This window comes from Pezoporus flaviventris, unplaced genomic scaffold (genome assembly GCF_033815535.1).
Source record: "Pezoporus flaviventris isolate CSIRO_AGI_PZ_B2104156 unplaced genomic scaffold, CSIRO_AGI_Pfla_v1 ptg000001l, whole genome shotgun sequence".
In the NCBI taxonomy this organism is placed as follows: domain Eukaryota; kingdom Metazoa; phylum Chordata; class Aves; order Psittaciformes; family Psittacidae; genus Pezoporus; species Pezoporus flaviventris.
In genome coordinates, this window is record NW_026892549.1 from 19,194,628 (window position 1) to 19,216,857 (window position 22,230).

The 22,230-nt window shown below is 39.2% G+C and overlaps 1 protein-coding gene across 11 annotated transcripts in view; it reads right to left on the reverse strand.

Annotated features, from left to right (window-relative positions):
• Positions 1-22,230, reverse strand: part of PCDH15 (protocadherin related 15) — a 364,105-nt gene that overhangs the window by 26,788 nt on the left and 315,087 nt on the right. For all 11 annotated transcript variants that reach the window (XM_061446935.1, XM_061446952.1, XM_061446917.1 and 8 more), the window contains 2 exons: positions 20,662-20,750; positions 6,498-6,674 (listed from right to left, as the gene is read on the reverse strand). In XM_061446935.1, the coding sequence (XP_061302919.1) occupies positions 6,498-6,674; positions 20,662-20,750 (266 nt within the window). The remainder of the gene's footprint in view (positions 1-6,497; positions 6,675-20,661; positions 20,751-22,230) is intronic.

Below are 22,230 nucleotides of genomic sequence, written 5' to 3' on the forward strand. Positions count from 1 at the left end.
AAATGCTCTTCATGCAGTTGACAGAAGCATGGCAAATGGCTTGCTAACTGTTTTTTCCTTCAGGGGTCTATCACAGACAATTAACTAATCCTCCTGCACACATTACAAAAGACTACTCTGGCCTAAAGAGCAACTGGATGCTACTCTAAAAGTGGGTAATTTTTAGAGGACTTTCCTTAGCCTCTGAGAGAAAGTCTTTAGCTGGAAGGATAGCCTACAGTTCCCTTTTGACTTCCTCTTCAATATTAAGAAGAAAAGGGATTTCAAAAAACTATGCTTTTATCAATCCCCACCCCCTTCCCCCAGTTGTATCAATTCTGAGCCTCATTCTTGCATCTGCTCTGTCTTGTTAGTCTCCAGGTCTCTGCTATTTTCTTAGATTGTAGTGCTGGTATTAAGTATTGAATTATTTGAGTAAGACTTTCACTTATAGCATGAATGTTTGACAGCAAGAGGAAAACAAAGAGGGACAATGATCAGATGAACTCATGTCTAGTGGGAGTGAACATTACAGTAGCTGAAGGATGTGCTCTCTCAGTGTTTGGCATACTGCTGAGGGAATTTATTTACTGGCTTCCTTTCCTTAAATGTTTCTTTTGTGACTTTCAAATTGGAGATCACAAAAGATGACAAACGGAGATTACAGTAAACTTGCCTCCCATTTTTTTTTGGAGAAGATGCAGGCCATTTCTTCCGGAGTTTCACACATCTTCTAAAAGAAAAACCACTAAATGTTTCTAATAAACTGTAATTAAACTCTATGGACTCTCCAAACACTGCTAGATACTAGAGCAATCTTGACTAACATTACTAATTACAGGAGCAATAGGCTATCTATACAGCTATAAAGAAAAATGTTGTCTTCAATTTGTCCTACTAGACACTGTTAAGACAAGTTAGGTCCTAGGCAAAAGTAGGATGCTAGCTAACAGAAACACGTGGCTGCTGTCACTGCTTACAACCTGCAATTATGTCTGTCTTCTGTCTGCACATCACCTATGAGAGGAATTTGGAACAACACAGTTACCAAGCAAAGGACTAGAACAGTCTCTGAAAAAACAAACGCAGTGGAAGAAGTTTAGTATCTGATCTGCTAATTGGCATTTTAAAGATGGGTAGCCAAACATAAATCTGAATCAAATGACCTAATTTCTCATACAATAGAAAATTTCCTATTGGATGACTTTTTAATAGTAAACAACACGTTTGTATTGTGGTTTAGCCCCTGCCAGCAACTGAGCATCACACAGCTACTCACTCACTCCCCCCTCCACAGTGGGATGAGGGAAAGCATTGGAAAAGTGAAAGTGGGCAAAGTTGTGGGCTGAGATAAACACTGTTTAATAAGGAAAGCAAATTAAGAACTTTGTTCACTCCTTCCCATCAGCAGGCAGATGTTCAGCCATCTCCAGGAAAGCAGAGCTCTATCACACTTAATGGTTACTTGGGAAGACACATGCCATCACTCTGAACTTTCCTCCTTCCTTCTTCTTCCCCCAGCTTTATATGCTCAGCATGATGCCATAATGCATGGAATATCCCTTTGGTCAGTTAGGGTCAGCTGTCCTGGCTGTGTCCCCTCCCACCTTCTTGTGCACCCCCAGCCTATGCCCTGGTGGGGTGGGGTGGGAGGCAGAAAAGGCCTTGATTTGGGTAAGCACTACTCAGCAGTAACTAAAACATCCCTGCGTTATCAACACTGCTGTCAGCACATAGTCCCAACTAGCTACCATGAAGAAAATTAACTCTATCCTAGTCAAAACCAGCACAGATTGTTTAAGAAATTTACTTTAGGAGTTTGAAACAACATTTTGGCAAAGGCTTTATTTAAAAAAAAAAGAAATAAAAAAAAATTGGGCAATGGTTCAACTTCCAAAGGAAAATCAAAATTCTTGGATCACTTTGAAGTGAGGATCACAAGCTGCCAAGTAGTAGGCTTCAGCTATAAAGATCAAAGTAGGATGCATCCATTGGGATGGTGGAGTATCCTGCTGGCTCTTAAATATAGCAGCACCCCACACCCTTACATGTACGATGGTTCTCCTGGAAAAAGTCAAGTGAAAAACACTGAGATAAAGAAAACCAAAAACTCACAACACACACACAAAAGAAAAAGCTGAAAAATGTTCTGGAAGCATTTCTGCATACAAACTCTGAATGTTTAAAGAAAGTCTGAAATAGCTTCCATTTCCTTAGTCTGATCCCACAGCAGAAATTGCACTCCTAAAAGACCATTTCTTAAAGGGTGTTAATTTCTTAAAATTCATTTCCTTTCAATTTACTGATAAGCCCTCATTGCACTGTTTGTCCCCCATTGTTTGGGGGATTTTTTTTTCCTTTTTTTTTTTTTTTTCCCTCTCTGGGGAGAATGCACTCTGTGTAAAGTATCAGCTGAATTTCATAACATGCAGAACAATTCATCCCCAATGATGAAATAGTGCTGGTATCATGATACTAACTTCAAAGACCAGTGGCTGCTCACTCATGGACCCACACTCTCACAAAAAGCAACCCAAGACGATATGAAGAATAATTTCCCTTGTATTAGTATTCTCTGCTGTTATTCACAACTCATTCCCTGATTTCTTCTGCAAAACATTTGAGCAAAAATCCTTTTTCACAGCTTAAAGATCTGCAATGATGGTTCGCAGTACATAAATCGAATACAAAAGGAGCTCTAATTCTTTTGTTGTACACTAGATGTCACTGGTGCATGCATGTTTCACGTCCTTTCAGCTGGCAAAAGAATAGTATTCAAGTAGGATAGCGTTAAATCTCTGGATGATTTTAACAATCTCTCAGTTAACATTCTGTTAGCATTTTCTTGACAAACCCTATTCTAACAGGTTCATAACTCAACCATGCGCATTTACTCTCTGATGAAACTGTGCAAAAGACAAAGACATGGTAAGCATTTTCTTTTTAATGGTGGACATTTTCCACTTAATATATATGCAGGAGAAATTTTCTGGATTCAACTGTTTTTTATGCTCCAATACATCAAACCCTCTCTCATATAAAAGATAAAAAAGGAGGCTGTTCATTTCGGCTCTGTAAAATTATCTAAGTGGCCTCAAAGTCTTTCAGGAGTTTAAGGTTGAGGAGGAAATAAAACACAGTTACTGTTCAGATTCTTCTTCTGGTGTAACCAGACAGATTCCTGATTAATAAAAACGTCAGGTAATCAGTCATAAAAGCCTTAAGGAAAAGTATGAATCTCTCCTTGTGTATCAGTCTTACAAATTACAGGCTAGGGAAAAATCAGCATGTCTTGAGAGACACATAGGCTTTCCCCAGCTGGCAGTGATGAGCACAGTATAGCCATTGTGTCCATGACTTCTAAATTGTCTCTGTTTTCTAGCCAAATATTTTGCTTGAATCCAAATATGTGGGATTGGGTGAGTCATCTGGGACTTCTGGACGTGAGGCAGCCCATTCAAAATATTAGTAGTGAGTATGGTATGGTCTACGCACGAACTGTTGTGCATAGCAGTATTAATACAGCACATCCAGAGCACACTGCATCTCTTTAGATGTCTTAATTTCATAAAGGACTGTTGGACGTGAGCTGACATACTGGAACAACACTTCCCAAAGTGATTATACAACCTCAAACATGAGCTTTGGTTTAACAATCTACCACTCGTAGAAAAGCAGCTCTGTAGCTGGTCACAAGTGTGACTTTGCTGATGGGCATTAGCGCTCTTGACTGTCCCTTCCTCCCAACTGCAGTGTAAATCCAAACACCTTTGGGACCCCAGCAGTACTCTGACTTGTGCCTGGCTGCCAGCATCAACCAGGATGAGTCAGCAGTGATAGTGATATGGGTCTATATCCCAGCAGCACTCCCCCTGCAAAGGGGAACAGGTTGTTCTGCTCGCTCTGTCTTCAACTCACCTCCACATTCATTAAGACTTTTGCAGACAATTGTTTCCAAACAGTGACAGGTTTAACTCAGTTGAAATCAGGGCCTCCACTCTGTTACATAAGTAGAAACACAAGACAGTGTTCCCAAAAAAGCCCATTTAAGAAAAGCCACACGTATCTTCAATACATGATCATTTAATAAGTTGTGTTAAAATAACAAGTGGCAGAATTCACATGCTAAATCTGTGCCATTGGTACAGTTCATGCCTCTGTATCCATAATGAAATTTTTCAACACTTAGAAAATACTTTGGCTAAATTTATCTTCCTTATTGCTAATTAAACTTTTAAAACAGAGGTTTACATACTTTCTGACTTCCCTACCTTTCTCCTATCATATCAAGTTTATTAAATAATCCTTTCTCCTATCTTTTCTGCTAGGATCTGAATCAGATTCCTGTCAAGTAGAAGGATGGTTGTGACCCTTAGTAATCTCTTCACAGTGAGGGGACAACTATTGCAACTGTGTCTTGTGGCTGTAACAGGAAGAACATTGAGCTATCCCGCTAAAAATCAAAACTGCAGGGAAGACGGCCACAGAATAAATTTCTTTTTATATTTGGGTAAGCACCTCAGCTGAGCCAAATCTCAAGGTTCACCCACTTGCTAGTGAAAACTTGTTAACTTCAGATATTAAGCTACAAAACTCTCACTTCATTTTTCTCTTTATTTCTAAGCTGGTACCCCATACATTTGCAGACCAGGCAAATTAATAACCCACCCTTCACATCTGATAAATAGTTTTTTAACTTAACTCTATTCTGTGTATTTCGCTAGACACACAAAAACACCCCTAAAAAGACATTCCTATATTTTCAAAGAGCACCAAAATGAAGAGAGACACATTTTATGATGATGAAGACAGTCTGCATCAGGAAAAGATTCGTTCTATGTATTTGAAAGAGCAAAAACTGCTTCTATGCATGGATACTAGGTTACTGTCATGACTTTTACATTCCTACTTCAGAAAGTGATGCTGGAAGACTGGAGAGGGTTCAGAGAAAACTGTAACTGACTAAATAAAAAAAAAAAGCCTGATTTTTTTCAATAAAAATAATTACCCTGCAATAACAACACAAAGCTTGTAATAGACCAGATTGTCTTAAGCAGTTGCTTTGCTGAAAGATATGCTCAAAGCAGAATTAAATTTGGGAGTGCCCATGGTGTTATTATACTAGGTCAGACTGATCACTGTGATCCTTTCCAACCTATAAACTCTGAATATATGTAGAGATTTAGTATGCTGTAATTCATCTGTTCTAAATTAAGAGCTCGGCAGAACAAGCCCTTTTTCAATCACAGTTCACTGAGATGGCTCATAGCCATTTGCTTTTTAGGCTGCTGACTGACATGCTGCTTTATAGCATCATGGAACAGTCTGGTCTAGTTTTCACCAAGATAAAAAGCAAACACAAAGGTGAAACACATGCAGAATTCCAAAAGATAGGTTGTGCTTTAGAAGAAAAGCCTCATTTGCATTTTCAGTCTTAAAAAGCATATGCAGAATGCTGAAACACAAAAAACCACAGTTTCTTACAAAATGATTCTACAGCCATGTTTGTACATTGGCAGCTGAATGGGTTGAGATACCAATTTTGTCTTAGAACCTACTTGCCACTAGTGAAGACTCAGAAAAAAATGTAAAGAGATTACCTTAATTTAATTTCCTTACCCACGTAATGTCTGGTTTCTCCTCTTAGGTAGGCAGACCATGCCAGAATGATATCCCACCAGAGCTGTACTAAGGTACAAAAGTCCAGGCAGAGTGGCACCCTACCAAACTGCTCTATTGAAGTGAACAGGGCTGGCCCACTTACTGACAGCGTGCTCTAATTACAATCAGTCAATAAAAAGCCATCTCGTGTTTTACGTGACACTGGAATTTAACTGCTAATTTGGAAGTCAATTGAAAAGGCAAAACAATATCAAATTATGTATATAAGTGGCCTGTCTACTGCTGTTTACCATTTCCTCTAGCAGCTGGGGGGGAGAGGCCCATGCAGATCTGTCTGTTCAGCTCACTGGGCACCTGTGAGCCCTACTGATTTCTTGCATGTAGATGTAAACCTGGGCCGTGCCCTGATATCTATACTTCAGCCAAGGACCCACCACCTCTCTTCCTTTCCCTTCCCTCCCTTATTCAGTTTCCTCAAAAAAAGAAAAGAGAAAGAGACATGTTCCGAAAGGAAACTGCAGAAAGCGTGAAGGTCAATGGCTGGAGCACCAAGCTCTTGTTTGCAGATCACAGAAACATTTTAGTACTTAGAAAGTAAATTCCTTCAGAGGAATTCAAACTGGAACCTCTTCCACATGGTGGACCAAATATACTGCAAGCTCTTATGGTGACAACATCTAAATCACACATGCTGGGGCCATTCAGCTCAAGGGAATGGACTGAACCTAGCAAAATTGCAAACTCCCAAGCTCCACATAAGGCAGATGTAGGAGCATGCACCAGCTGCATCAATAGATTTTTCCATTCCTGTTGTGTTGAACCACTTGCTGAGATAGACGAACAGGCTTTGGAATAGTCCATAGAAACACAGGAAGAGCAACAAATAATACACTTACTTAAAAAGTTCGTTCCTCATTATAGCTCTATTTGTTTGAGGGTCAATTGCATAGACCATGAGGTCAGACTTGGTATAATCCTCTTCAGAGTATCCATCCCCAAACCTCCGTGCACCAATGGATTCCACCACGACTGTTGCACCAGGAATCTGATCTTGGACATAGCGTTCCAAAATCCTAAAGATGAGATAGAGCCAGAAAGCTGCAGTGATTTATTTGCACTAATTAAGACTGACAGTAGCCTAAAACAAGATACTAACAAATAAAATCCACAGGCTTTGAAGGATGGCAACCTTCAAAGCACTTAAAAAAAAATCTCTGCTTCAATATAACCTCTTAAATGCTGAACTCTTGGGAAAAGCTTAGCAGTGTTAGGAGAGGCCATCAGAAATAGTGTTCTTAAGTCTTGCTTTTTGTATTTATGACATCAGTTGAGTTTTAAATGGCTCATGGGAAACACCATTTATATTTCACAAAAAAAAAAACCACCTGTAATCCTTTTATTAAGCTATATGATTTCAGAGCTCCTCAATTCCAGCCTTACACTGGGTGCATACAATACATTTTGCCCACAGAAACAACTACTACAACCATGGTTTTGGTGGGCTATTTCACTGGCCCTCCAATACAGCACAGCATATCAGATGCCAGCATACCTGCTACTCCAAAAGACATGAACAAGTTTTACAGCCATAAGAAAGTTGGAATATCAAGCTGACATGTTTACCACAGGAAAAAAATAAACTGCAGATGTTCTGCAAGCAGCAGAAAGACAGCTATGCCTGAGATAACAAGGGCATAACAACAATACACCAAAAAAAAAATTCTTTTTCTGAAGAGAAGGAATCATTACAAAATGCCATAGCATTTTGCACAGAATGGCATGCTCTGCAGATATGTGTATGAATCACAATGTGTCAATACACAAGGTAAATGCAATTCCAGGGGATTAAAATGTATTAGACAAGATGACATATACTGGTCATTTTATTAATTCTTGTCATATGATCAATTTCCAATATGCTTTATTACTGAATTTTTAGTTTTTCTTGGTTAGTTGGTTGCTTTTTTGTTTTTTTTTTGGGGTTTTTTTTTTTTTGACAACTGAATGCCTGCAGACATCTTAGTTTGTGCTTTGGGAAGCCTGTGTTTTAATTCAAAATCTTTTATTTTTCTACAGTTCTCCATGCAGAGCTGTTTATGGGAAAAGTCTTAAAATGTGATGCCATTCCTAAAATATTAAAAAAGGCAAAAGCAGAATGACTGTTTGCAGAATGTTCCTCCAAACAAACAAAAAATACTCATGCCTATATAAGTTTGAAATGTCTTCAGTGTAGCATGCCTGCAGATGTGCTAGACTGATGGGGAAAGGACTTCACTGAGCACCTGAGAAGTTTCTGCATTGACAGCAAGCACACCTGTACCTCAGATACGGAGGGTTTATGGAAAACATAAGCATAACTCACTAGTGCTCTAACAAGCTGCTTTAGAAAGGACAGGACCTTAATAAAGTTTTTTTAAAAAAATACTCCCTTCCTCCTTGTCTGGTTCGCTTCTCTAGTGGGGCCCATAAAATTTGCTGAGTTCTTGTAGCAGACTGTTCCTCTATTATCTTCTGCACTGTGCGTCCAATGAAAAAAGGAGGTTTAGAAGTAACACAGCTGTCCTGGGTTCAGCAGTAGCAGTCATTTTTTCTCCTTCTTAGGAGCTGGTGCAGTGCTGTGTTTTTGACTTTTGGCCTGGGAACAGCCCTGATAACACCGATGTTTTTAGTTACTGTTCAAATGTTTAGTCTGACCAAGGGCTTTCTGAATCTCATGCTCTGCCAGGGAGGAGGGGAAGCCAGGAGGAAGCAGAGACAGGGCATCTGACCCAAACTGACCAAAGAGGTATTCCATACCACAGCACATCATGCCCGGGATGTAAACTGAGAGTTACTCAGAAAGGCTAGTTCACTGCTGGGTTGGGCTAGGTATCAGTTGGCGGGTGGTGAGAGGCTGTATTCTCTTCCCTTGTTATTTTCCTTCTCATTATTATTATTGGTGGTAGCAGTAGTGATTTGTGTTATACCTTAGTTACTGGACTACTCTTAACCCGTGGGAGTTACATTCTTTCAGTTCTCCTTCCCATCCCTCTGGGAGCAGGGGGGAGGGAAGAAGGGGGGAGTGAGAGAGAGACTGCATGGCTGATCTACGGCTGAGCTTAAACCATGACAACAACTCAGCCGGATGACCTTCAAATTCTGTATGCAACAGGGACAACTGCTACCACCATTAAGGCTGAAGCTGAGGCTGGCAGCCAAGATGGTGGGGACCCCAGTTCTCACAAGAATAGATGAAGCCAGAAGAAAAATGGAAAGCTGTTCAGACACTGTAACAGAAGATCTTTAACCATGGCTGCTAGGAAAGGACAGAATACATCTCAGAGAACACAGGTCTTTACACACAGCTAATGATGTGATGAGGTTTCCAAACTGGGACTGAGAAGAGTTCTGTTAAAAACAACAGAAAGTTTTAGAAACAAAGGCATAAAAGCAAATATCATTAATACTGGACACAAGGGCAAAGAAGTACAGAGAAATAAACAAGAGAAGCTGGTAGTCTAAACATTCCATCACAGCAATGAGTTATGGAACTATGTAAGATTCTCTGTGCTAATTTATGTGATCAGAAGATCAAATAAAAAAGAAATAGTTGAGTTAGGAGGCAAAAGCAAGGGAGTGAGAGGAAGCATGCTGCCTAATGCACTATGTTCTACCAAGGATGCACTAGCATGCAGAGGAAGACAAATCTCATAAAAAAGGGCATCAATGACTTTAAGAACTCACGTGTCTTAAAATCTTTTGCAGTTGCTGAGGTTACATTTTGCTGTTGTTTTATTCCCTGACACAAGATTTCCAAAGTACAGTAATGATGTCAAAGCAGTATTACCATCTCATAATTTTTCAAGACCACTGATTCACATTTATTCATCCAGTTTCCCTATTCTTTGTGTGAAAGTTTAGTGTGCCCTTAAAATAGAAGCTTTTCTATTAGATTTTGAAAAATCCAAGTCTGTCAGATCCAGTTCTTACCCTACCAGTGAATAATACTTTTAATGCAGTACCATTTTTGTGGGGAAAATAAAAATACATATTTGTCTGACACATTGCTATTTAACTGGTGTCCTCTAAACAAGCACTTGTGTTGTTTGCAGGTATGGTAAACTCTACTCACCTCTACATCTGGCACGCACTTAACTCCAGCTAAGGTGATTGATAACCTTTCACAGACAGCTCAGTAACAATAATTCTCCCAGCTAAAAGTTGATAGAACAAATCTGGGAAATGCAGATTACTATAAAGATATCTCCAAACATTATGTGAATGTAAGTGACTAAAAGAAACCATAATGACCTTTAGAATTGTGTTTTGCACAATGATTCAGATAGAACAAATACGTTTTACCAGATTTACTTCCCTATTAGTATACAATCATCCTCTGTTGCTGCAGGGGTTTGCTTGCATAGAACTATAATTTCACCGGAGCCAGAAACACCCTGTGAGGTTGGAAGGTTACAATGAAGAGTCACTTTTAGCAGAATTTATAACAACATTCCCTTTTCTCAGAAATTCCTGTCATGGCTTCTGCTACAATTCATTGCCTTTGAAAGTGTCTCTACTAAGAAGAAGAAAAATGACTACTACAGCTGAACCCAGGACAGAAAGCATCTTTGTCTAAAACATGATTAAAATTGAAGAACAAATAGCATACTGCTTTCTGATTATGAGAAATAGGTATGTCACAGTCACTAGCTTTAACTGACATTGCAAGAAACACCACAAGTATAGTGAAATGACAGTAATATTTCATCTGAAACACACAAATTATATGCTTAGGTTGAAATACGTAATAAAAATGTACTGAAGACTGAAAAGTAGCAATTAAAGGATGCACTTAAAAATAGGGCAGTTCCACATAGTTACTGTAAAAGTCATTCAGCTGAACTTGTGATGCTGAAAACTAGTATTTTAAAACTTACTGAAAGTGGCCACCTGCTTGTAGCACTACACACAAGAACTAATTTTTAAAATACATACTTTAAGTAACAACAGAATCTGCAGTTTTACTTAACATCTTTGTTGGCGACATGGACAGTGGGATTGAGCACACCCTCAGCCAGTTTTCTGACGACACCAAGTTGTGTGGTGTGGTCAACACACAGCAGGGAAAGGATGCCATCCAGAGGAACCTTGACAGGTTTGAGAGGGGGGCTCATGCAAACCGAATGAAGTTCAACAAGGTCAAGTGCAGAGTCAGGGCAATCCCAAGCACAAACACAGGCTGAGCAGAGACTGGATTGAAAGCAGCCCTGAGGAGGAGGAAGACTTGGAGGTTCTGATTGATAAGAAGCTCAAAATGAGCCAGCAGCATGCACCTGCCTCCCAGAAAGCCAACCGTATCCTGGGCTGCATCACCAGCAGCATGGCCAGCAGGTTGAGGGAGATGATTCTCCCCCTCCACTCTGCTTTTGTGAGACCCAACCTGGAGTACTGTGTTCAGCTCTGGGGCCCCCAACACAAGAAGGACATGGACCTGCTTGAGCAAGGTCAGAGGGGGGTCAAAAAGATGATCAGAGGGCTGGGGCACCTCTCCTATGAAGCCAGGCTGAGAGAGCTGGGCTTGTTCAGCCTGGAGAAGGGAAGGCTTAGAGAAGACCTCAAAGCAGCCTTCTAATACCTAAAGGGGTCCTATAAGAAACCTGAAGAGGGAGTTTTTACAAAGGCATGTAGTGATAAGACAAGCGAGAATGGTTTTAAACAGAAAGAGGGTGGAGTTAGATTAGATAGTGGGAAGAAATTCTTTACTGTAAGGGTGTGAGGCACTGGAACAGGTTGTCCAGAGAAGCTGTGGCTGCCCCATCCCTGGAAGTGTTTAGGGCCAGGTTGGATGGTCCTTGAGCAACATGGTAAGGTGTCCCTCCCCATGTCAGGGCATTTGAACTAGATGATCTTTAAGGTCCTTTTCAACCCAAACAATGCTATGATTCTATGATTTATGAGCAACAGTTAGCTTAATTTGTCTGTCACTTGTTAATGCAATGAGGGTAATTACTGTCCTCCCAGTAGTGATACAGTGAGAGGTAGAACCAGCAACTTAACAGGTGACAAGACTTTCCTCCTGCTCTAACTCAATTTTAGCTCTCCAGACATAACGTAATGAACAGAAATGCCTCCAGGTACATTACCATCATGTTCTGAATTCCCATGAGTGACACCAGTAAAAGCAAATTAAGACCAAGAGGATTTTCACTGTCATTGTGGACATGTGGCCGTAAATATCTTGAAGACTCTGAGATTTTTTTTCATCATTAAATGCAAAAGAAATGCAAAGCCAAAACCATACAGACAGAATCACAGAATTATAGGATAGAATAGTTACATTTGGAAAGGACCTTAAGGTCACCTAGTTCCAGCCCCCCTGCCATGGGTAGGGACACCTCGCACTAAACTATGTCACCCAGGACTCCATTCAATATGGCCTTGAACAGTGCCAGGGATGGAGCATTCACAACTTCCCTGGGCAACTCCTTCCAGTGCTTCACCACCTTCAAAGTAAAGAACTTCTTTAGATCTAACTTAAACTTCCCCTGTTTAAGTTTTAACCCGTTACCACTTGTCCTATCACTACAGTCCCTAATGAAGAGTCCCTCCCCAGCATCCCTATAGGCCCCCTTCAGATACTGGAAGGCTGCTATGAGGTCTCCACGCAGCCTTCTCTTCCCCAGGCTGAACAGCCCCAACTTTCTCAGCCTGTCTTCATACAGGAGGTGCTCCAGTCCCCTGATCATCCCTGTGGCCCTCCTCTGGACTTGTTCCAACAGTTTCATGTCCTTTTTATGTTGGGGACACCAGAACTGTACACAATACTCCAGGTGAGTTATCACAAGAGCAGAGGAGAGGGGCAGGATCACCTCCTTCAATCTGTTGGTCATGCTCCTTTTGATGCAGATATGTTGGTTTGTTGAGCTGCCCCTTGCCTTGTGGCATTCTGGTTCCAAGACATTTCTGCAAACAGCAGACCAAAATCTGGGATAAGGCACGACATTCCTGTGCCACACTTAGCACTATGTCTATGAGCTGCTAGGCACACCTGAGACATCATGCCACATGGCATGGCTGAGGTTGCTACACCCCATTATGGGTAAAGGAGACCCTGCTGTGCACAGGACTGAACTAAGGGCCACACCCTGGCATCATAGCATCATGCTGCTTTTTCCCCACTGCTGCACAAATCCAGCATGCCAGGTGTATGCCTCAGCATAGGAGAGATCCTGCTACAAGGAAAAATGTAAAAAACTACTTAGAAGGCCCTTTGGAAACTAATGTGAAAGGTCCATACAAATCAGTTAATTCATCTCAAAATATTAAATATTGAATCAGCCACACTGGGAGAATTCAGCAATGACAATTCAACTAGACTAATAGTCATCGTGTAAGACTTGGTAAGTCAGCAGTAAGGTTTAATGACCCTCCACTGTCCCTGGCAGAGAAGATGCATGACACGGCCTGAAAGAGCACCGCAGTGTTCCAGTAGTTTTATACCCTTGAGCTGAATTGTCAAGTTGTATGCATATCCTTTGAATAAGCACAAACAAAAGAAACAATTCAATCTGTAGAACATTTTAGATCCTCACTAGTACCTGAATTTAATTACTGAACAATTACTTAGCAGAAAAGTCTATGGAGAAAAATTATTTAAATTATCCAGCAATTCAATTGTCTGCTATGTTCCTGAAGCACATAAAAATATTTTAAGAAATAATAAATAAAAAAAAAAATATCTTTAAAAGATCCATTTTTTTCTTTCAGGACTCTAAAATAACCGGTACCATAGACTTGGACCTACAAGTGTTGAAGAGTACACATCCTGCATAAATTTTGGCTCCTTCAATGAAAATTCTAAGTCCACAAGACAGCTTAGTAAAAAATGATAAATTCATATTCTTGATATTTGAAAATGCAAGCAAATTTGGCAAAAACGCACAGACAAGAGCATTCAGTTCTGCCAGTACACATCAATACAGACTTTTCAAGTGTTTCATTTAATCCAAGGACGCTCAATTTTGCTTAAATTCTGGCTGTGTTGAGTTTTTGCAAGGTTAATAATTGACAAAATGTTGGATTTTCTACTGTAATTTCAGTAGCAGATAAGTAACAATTTCAGCCCATCCCACACAGATAGCAATAGATTTGGGGGGAAGGGGTGAGTGATACACTTGGCCCCAGATCACAGATGCCTTATTACAACATTCATACAGCACAGGTAGGTTATAGTACTTCTGTGGCCTCTGGAGAAGTACTGAGCTGCTTTGGAGCTGCCGACACAAGTCAAGAAACCCTTATTAGTCATCTAAGTCAGCCTGCTCTGTGCTGCAGTGTAGAATAAAAAAGCCAGAATGGGGGTTTATTTCTAGCCTAAGACTATTCCTTCTTTATAAAATAGTCTTTTGACAAAGATTATCTCTACGTTTACATCACACAAAAGGCATGTGTCTAGCAGGAAGGAGCACTAACAAGCCAATTTACTCTGGATATAACATCTAAATTATTTAGAAAACAAGCCAGAGACAATGTCTTTATACCTACTTATCTTAATCCTATAAAAGTATATTTGACTGTACACCATAAAGAAAATTTTGTTTCTTACATGTTGCTAAGGTTTTTCTTCTTTTTGTGCTCATCGTGTATAATCCTGTCCTCCAAAAATCCTACATGCACTCCAACTTTTTATTTAAGTATCATTTTTCCCAGTCACAGAAGGAACATTACTCTACACTCACCTGAAGAGTAATACAGAGACATCTTGACTTTGACCCAGAAGACGTTTCTTTGGATCTTAGCACAAGAGGGTTTTTACTGCAAGATCAAGCAATTTCAGAATAAAGCAGAAGTTTACAGCTTTATCTGAGAAGCCATGCACTGCATTATAGCGCTTTAGAGAAAATACATTAACAGAACAGGGCTGGGTATTATTGAGAGGAATGACTAGAAGACTGCTGAACCAGTGCTTCCTAGCTGGCAGTGGAAGTAGCAAATGGAAAAGCTGGAGTTGAATAAGTTTTGGTCTCTATCACCTAACTTAATAAAGGTGGCCTACTGTTATTAATCATCCTGATTATAGCAGAGGGAGGCTAAGATCAGCTAAGAAACAGAATGGGCTCTGTTAAACACTGTGCAAAGTGAGAACTTTGCATTGCATTGCATTCTCCAAGCAAAGCCGAATGTAGGGTGGATATGAAATATAGTGCAGCCAGTTGGTGGCAAATGTCCCTCTAATCTACTTATTTTATCTAATTAAATATAATCTAATTTATTTATTTGCTAACTTTGCAATTTAATTTAGAATGAAACAATACAGTGCAATGAAGTGGAAGGGAAAAAGGCAGAGGTCCGAAGGGCCAGGAATAAAATGAGCCCATAAAACAGCATCAGAGAGTGCTGAGACAAGGAACAAGGCAGCTACAGCAATACGCGAAACTAAAGAACATTTAATAATGTTGAAGAAAGTAAGTGCTAGCTATGAAGAGTGCTTAATGGCAAGTTCAATGCCACCACCCCAGTATGCAACAGTCACCTGTAATTAAGTTTAATTCAGTAATCACATGGCAAAAATCATAAAGCAAGCAACCGAATGGTACTTCTATGGCAAAACTAGGTAAGGTTGAATATTTTAATACACTCAGTGCTTTCAGAGGTACTGTGCTTCCAAACAAGCTTCTCTAAGGTGTCCCACCCAAGAGATAGCTGTATCTGGCTTTACTAAAGGCACCAAGAATGCTGGAATCCCAGTGATGACTCATAACATTTGATTTCATTATACACAGCAACATCTTGATAAGTATGTGACATTTCACAGGCATTCACTCATGCTCCCGATTACTGAACATACCAACATTCTTCCAAAAAAGAAAGCAAGAACAGAGATATAAAATACAATGATACACACAAGTGCCATGTAAAGCACTCACATCAGCTGTCCTTTTTAAATGCCACCGGCTGGCTTCTGCAACTGAGATTGGAAAACACCATTTGCTATACTGTCAACAGCAAAATGCTACTGAAGGGAAATGATCCATGTTTTGAAACAATTCCCTAAAGAGAGGACTGTGCAATCCAGCTCCTATACATAAAATATATTTTCTCATATGCTATGATTATACATAAAATTATATATGATGTACAATGTTCTTGTGATGTATATTATGATATATAATTTATAGCAATATATATTGCTACAGTATATATTAGGACATTCCTTTTAAGTGGACTACAATTTCTATGCAGCAGAGCAGACACTCCTTTGAGAAATGATGGCAGTCAACTTTATCTATGCAAACTATTAAGTTAGCAAGCTGAACTTCTGTATTCCAAAACACTCACTCTATATATCTCCAAGGATCAGCACTTTGGATTTTCCACTAATGAACTTCCTGGTCACTTCTACATTGCATTAGAGGTTTTGAGTGTGGATTTTCTTGAAGTATGGAACTGCCGCTTTCTTTTGTAAGCATTAAGGTATAAAGGATGGCAGTCTATAACAGGCTAAAGTACACATGGAGAAAAGTTCCCCGGAATTATCACATGTACTATTTCCAGTAGTTTTGTCTTGAAGAGTAGGGACTAACCTCTATTAAGATGCACATGATACACATGAACACCCAGAAGACAGATAAAATTGCTACACAGAAGCATCTTCACTTGGATTCCACTCCCAGAGGCAGGTCTGGCCAGGAAGCTGCATGCACCTAAAATCCTCAGCCCAGGAGAGCACAAAATGCTTGAGCAACACAGAGAGAAGGCAAGCTTCAAAGCCCACAGTATGCAACTAGTACAAGCATTTTGGGATCTCTGCCTTTGTACTATAACAGGCACCATGACTTGTCTGTTTTTCAGTCAAGATACAACAATCACCACCAAGACCCCACTGAAAATACAGGAGACTACAGAAACTTCTTGATGTGGGAGGTTTAGATTTCAGTGTTTAAATATTTATACTTATTACATAATTTCTCATTAAATAATAAACCAATTCTCTATTGTTTTATCCTTGCATGTTTATTAGCCGTATGAGGTCATTCCATCAGACCCTAATTTCCAATGAAATACTCCTACACTACCACTGGGAGATTTTCTTCATGTGGATGGAAAAGAAACTGTGTTCTTTCCAGGCTCACTTTTCACTACAGGGAGGAAAGAATAATATGGTAAACCTCAGTTTTTTGAAAGTGAGGAGACAATCTTCACGCTCCTCTTCTTTAACAGCTCCAGAGGAGTCCAAGTGCAGCTAAATGTGCTTTCTCTTGATTAGCTTAGAAAGCACACACAATGTGAAAAGCATCAACATTGAAAATGATGCCCAAATGGTTTTGGCTAGCTGTAGTTCAAGTAGAAAGAATTCCCCAAGCAGTATTATCTCATTTTGTAGGGTTTGTAGGCTGTAGGGCAAACCCAGCCTTTTCAAGAGGAATGTCTATGGAGTATTTCATCAAAGCACTCATTTTGAGCCACTCCATTATTCCATTTCAGAGGAAATTATTTTCCATCTATAGAAGCGCGTACAGAGGAATTTTGTTCACAAGACATTTCCATTACTCACAGGATGAAAGAAACAGAGGTCTCTCCGCTAATGTGGCATACCAATTTTAGCTAGAAGCTTAAGTTGCAATCGCATGAAACCCAAAGAACTAAACACTCCGAGTATGAGGTTAGCTATTTTACTCCAGTTGAAATGCTGTTCCTTGCCCAACAAGTAAGCAATCACAAACATTGCCATATTGAAAAAACACTGTGTTGTCTGCCTTCACCAGATTTTCTGAGGAACTCACACTGAAATTTCCACTAAGCCTCACTCCATTTTCTCTGTCATCTTCTGCAGCAGACATAAATGGATCTGTCTGAACAGACATAACTATAGTGGGTGAGAAAAATGGCAAATCTGACATTGATGTACAGTCTGGAGGATATGAAAAACTTGATGAAATTAAAGCAGTTGGAGGAAAACCAAGATCCCTAGTGAATGACTGCAAAGGATCGCAACACTATTAGAAACATTAGCTAAAGACATAGCTAAAGACATAGACATTGTAACCCTCAAAAAGCCAAATTCCTAAGCCAAATAGGTAGTGATGCTTTAAATCTTTTCTTCTATGGTACGCTTCCTTTATTTGGACCATTAACCAACACAAGTCTCAGGGCTATGCTGAGTAAGCCTTTCCAGGGTGGCAGAACAGAATTATATATTTCTCAATACCTTGTATCCACCGGGTAGTGAAAATGACAGGTAGGGAGAATCTATTATAACTGGTCCTCCAAAGTTGTTTAAATCACTATTTATTTTATTGTGAAAAATCATTATAATTTCAAAAATGACCCAGCTACCCACTTTCCTATTATTCCCCATCACCAAGTATTGCAATTAGTGGTTAAATGTTGTATTTTCAGGGAATACTTACTATGATTCAAGTGCCAAAATGAGAGGAGAAAGAGCTGAATAACCTCTGTAGTGACCAATTCAGTTAATGATGTAGTCTTTTTATATGTTAATGAATTACACAAAGTCTTCTAATTTTATAAATTAATGAGTTATTTGAAATGGCTCAGAAACCTCTTTGGACAAAAGTACTTCAGCCTGAAAAGGTGTCCAAATTATTTGATTTTCCTTTGCCTGTGGCTGTATCTTCCGTATAGACATGAAAAGAAACAAATTCCTATTGATTTGTTTTTATGTCCTACATGAATTATTAAAGCCTTTATAAAAACAGGGAAAGAGCAATCTTTTAAACTTTAGGGAAAAAAAAAACAAAAAATTTGAAGATAAAAATGAAATAAATGTATTTCTATTTGAAACAGACAAGTACAAAAATGCAAACATATTTCTGAAACTTTTGCTCTCTTCAAATATTTTCAGAAAAATTTGCCATTTTTCAACACTTTTAAAACAAACTAATGCAATCTCTTCCAGCAAAGGCTGTCTTTAAGAGCTTACCCTTATAAGTGAAATTCTTATGCTACACACCTTTGCTGGCCTCACACTTTAAGTTCGTCAAATCCAACCATTGTATTTACACATCTGTCAGAGACTTCCATGCACAAGGGCCAGAACAGCATGAAACAAGTTTTACAAGACTCCAGCCTGGCAGAAGAGTTTTTTTTGAGCATGAAGATTGATGAATGTGGCTCTGGGCCATTTTCCAAGACTGTGGCAGGATGTGCCTGCTACTCCTCTTGGCCCCAAAGGAGAGGAATGAGGGTATGGTTAGGGCACAATTCATTGTTGAGGCACTGAACACTGCTGAGACCTGCTAGGAGCTGGAAACAAGATGCTCCAGTGTTTGTAAAAGCAGCTCTTCACAGGGATTGTGAAAGGGCAATATGCTATCTACGCTTCCTGTTCTTGCCATATCACCTGTTGCAGCATTCATGCTCTCAGTCCCATGAATAATGTCATGTGGTTGACACTCTCCATTGAAGCCAGGCTTGTTTCATTCTGCTTTTAAACCACCTTCTATAAGGGACATCAGTATTTTGCTGGTGGTTCCTTGGTACCAGGACAGACCAAAACTGGGAGGATCTCAAAGACAGCGTTAAGTCCAATTTAGCCTGAGATTGTCCTGTGTCACTTAGAAACAAATGGCACTTAACAAGTGTTCATCTTCACCACTCAAGAAAGCAGAAGCCCAGAAAGGCTATAAACTACTCTGTGAAGAAAAAATTGCACAACGCAGCACACTAGGGTGAACTTGGAGGCTTAGTAAAGCAGAAACAAACATTTCCTATTACTGTCCCTAAAGATATATTGTTCTTTTGTCTCCCCAGCCAACACAAACACCTGACACTTTTGGAAAGCTAGATCTTAGGTGTTAAGCAAGTAAACTCCTTTATTATTCTTAGCTCCATGAAATGGAGTCCCTGTGAATACAGACTATTGTCTGAACAACTTAATTAGTGTTTCTGACGTTAGAATCTATCAGAGCTAACTTACACCTGGCTAAAAATAGAGGAGGAGAAGGGAAACATTCTAAATCTTCAGAAGCAAATCCACTGATATTTTTTCCTAGCCCAGCGAAGACATGAGCCATTTACAGACAACACATTCTTTTTCAGTGACTGATTATACTACCATCCCCAAGGTATTTCAAATTACGTGGAGAGCTAAAGGTATGATAACAGGTAGGATGGAACAGACCTGTTGAAATCTGAGAAATGCCATTTATCAGTGTGTAATAAAGTGACAGAAGAATACAAAGAAATGTTTCTAAACTATTTGCTATAGTATTTTCTTCCTCATATTGTCTAAATCACAATCATATGCCTAATGACACAAAGTATAGGAAATTGTCCTTGTCTTACAAAAAGACGTTGGAATTGAAAACCTGACTCCTGGCAGCTGATGATGCTGTGGTGTATGAATGCTATTAAAACATATCTTACTAAAAGGATTTTAGCTGGTTTCCAATATGATACAATATACCCTTTTTGTTGCAAGGTATTAGGGTTTCTAATTACCCATCCCCCCATCACAACATTTTATGCCTGCTAGGCTCTTATATTGACACCCTGTAACCATTGTTTTACAATTAAAATTTTATCATAATAACATAGAATGGTTTGGGCTGGAAAGCATCTTAAAGAAGCTAGTGGTATTAACTGTACCACTACAATGTTTCTAAATTCTGCTTTCCCTTACAGCTACATCACCCAAATAAAATCATAGTGAAGCAATGCAGCTCACTGAGACATGCTGCCTCAACCTTTTGGAGATGTGCTTTGTTTTATATCCTGGATTCTGACAGATGCAGTTTCTGTGCCCAGTGTTTGGAGGTTCCACTATGGTCTGTATTAGGTGCAGCTCTAAACCAAGTTTCAGTCTGCAAAGTGGGCAAATGTGCAAGCAAAGGAGTGCTGTAGATCTGCCGTCTCTGGGGGAGAGACAAAATGCGGATTTGGAGGCAGGGGGAGCAGTGCTGCCACTCAGGCAGTTGTGCTCCCCATCAAAACACCTGCTTGATCATTTTCAAGTCTTTGGCAATAAAGAAGATCGTGGCATAAAAGGGAGCACTCTTTGCTGATTTAACATAAATCCAGTGAACTGTCTGAAATTTGTAGAGTAAATAAATTTATTACCCTATAAGTTGGTCTTTGTTTTGTTCCACAAGGGTGGGAGGAACATTAGAGACGATGACTTGCATATCCAACTGATTGACCACAGAGACCTGGAAACAAAAGAGTGAAATTCAGTTGGCACTCCCATGCATAGCATCCTCCCCATACAAAAAGAATGGAATAATTACTTTCCTGTCATCATAGTCATACCCTGATATACAGGTTTCTCATTTTAATTAGGAGTAAGTGAGCTGGGAAATCTTGCTTTTCTTGGCAGCCAAATCCAATAAACAGCAGGCAAAGATTTAACTGGAACTGTAACTGCAGGACTGCATCAGAATTATAGGGACAGACTATGAAACCTGGTCTTCACAGTTTAGACTTCACTTACAGAATCATGGATCTGTAGATTTTACATTACCATGTAGATTTTACATTTTAACTTTTTCCTCTAAAAGGGCCAGAAAAAAAGTCTCAAATACATTCAGTACTTGTGTTTTGTTAAAAAGAAAAAAAAAAAACTAAAAATTCCAGAATTCCACCTAAGAACAGACTGACCTCAGAACAAATTTCTCACATTAGCATTTTCTACTACAAAAGCAATGTAACCCTTCTGTTTCTCAATGGCAGGTTGAACAGGGTGCACAAGAGACTACGCGCATGCATTATATTCAGCACAGATGGTAAACTCTGCTTTACTTCTCCTGATCTAGTCTCCGCAAGATATTTTTTATCCCAAGGATGCCTTCCAGTAAAATGACTGCATGCTTTTTCCTCCCTTTCAAATATTTTTTCATTTTGTAATAGCTCTGTCTTAACTAGCACAGCCAACCTCCCCTTAGGTTATGAAAGGAACCGTTATTTCTCATAATGCTGGAGAAAATAAAACATTTCTTAAAACTTGTCTAATGTCCATATAGACATGACAGCAGACATTATACTCCAAAACTTACACTCCTTATAGAGGATTCTGGAGGCCAATTTGGGAAAGTAGGACAATGCTAAACCTTATAAATTTAAAAATCAGAGTTATCCAATTCAAACCTAAAAAAAAACAACCCCTGATTTTCAGAAGAGAAGCCTGAGCCCTGTAAGTACTTCAGCAGACAAACCATAATGTATTTTCACATCAAACACTGATTCACCAGCTTTGAAGCTTAATTCAACTTTAAATATTTAAATGTTCTTGAAATGTCATCAGACTCACTGAATAGCATGTGCACACTTCTGTGTAAGAAAAAGAGAATTATAATGAACTTCAAAATAAATTTTAGACAAAGATCATTGAAAGGAACTCTAAACCAATGATCTATTTAATAGAATTAACTACACTAGCCAGTCATTGTGCACCTATGCATGGAGTACTGCATAAATACAACACCTAAAAAACCCTGTAATAGTTCTTGTGATATTCAAGGAATCACAATTATAACTACTTGCTCACATACAAAAATATGAATAAGCATGACAAGTTATAGCAAAACAAGTGTGTTGAAGAAAAATCAAGATAAAGGTAAGGTTTCCATAGTAACATTAACTGGCTTGCTATCCACGTTTGTAAAAGCTTTCATTTTTCAATTATTAAAAACA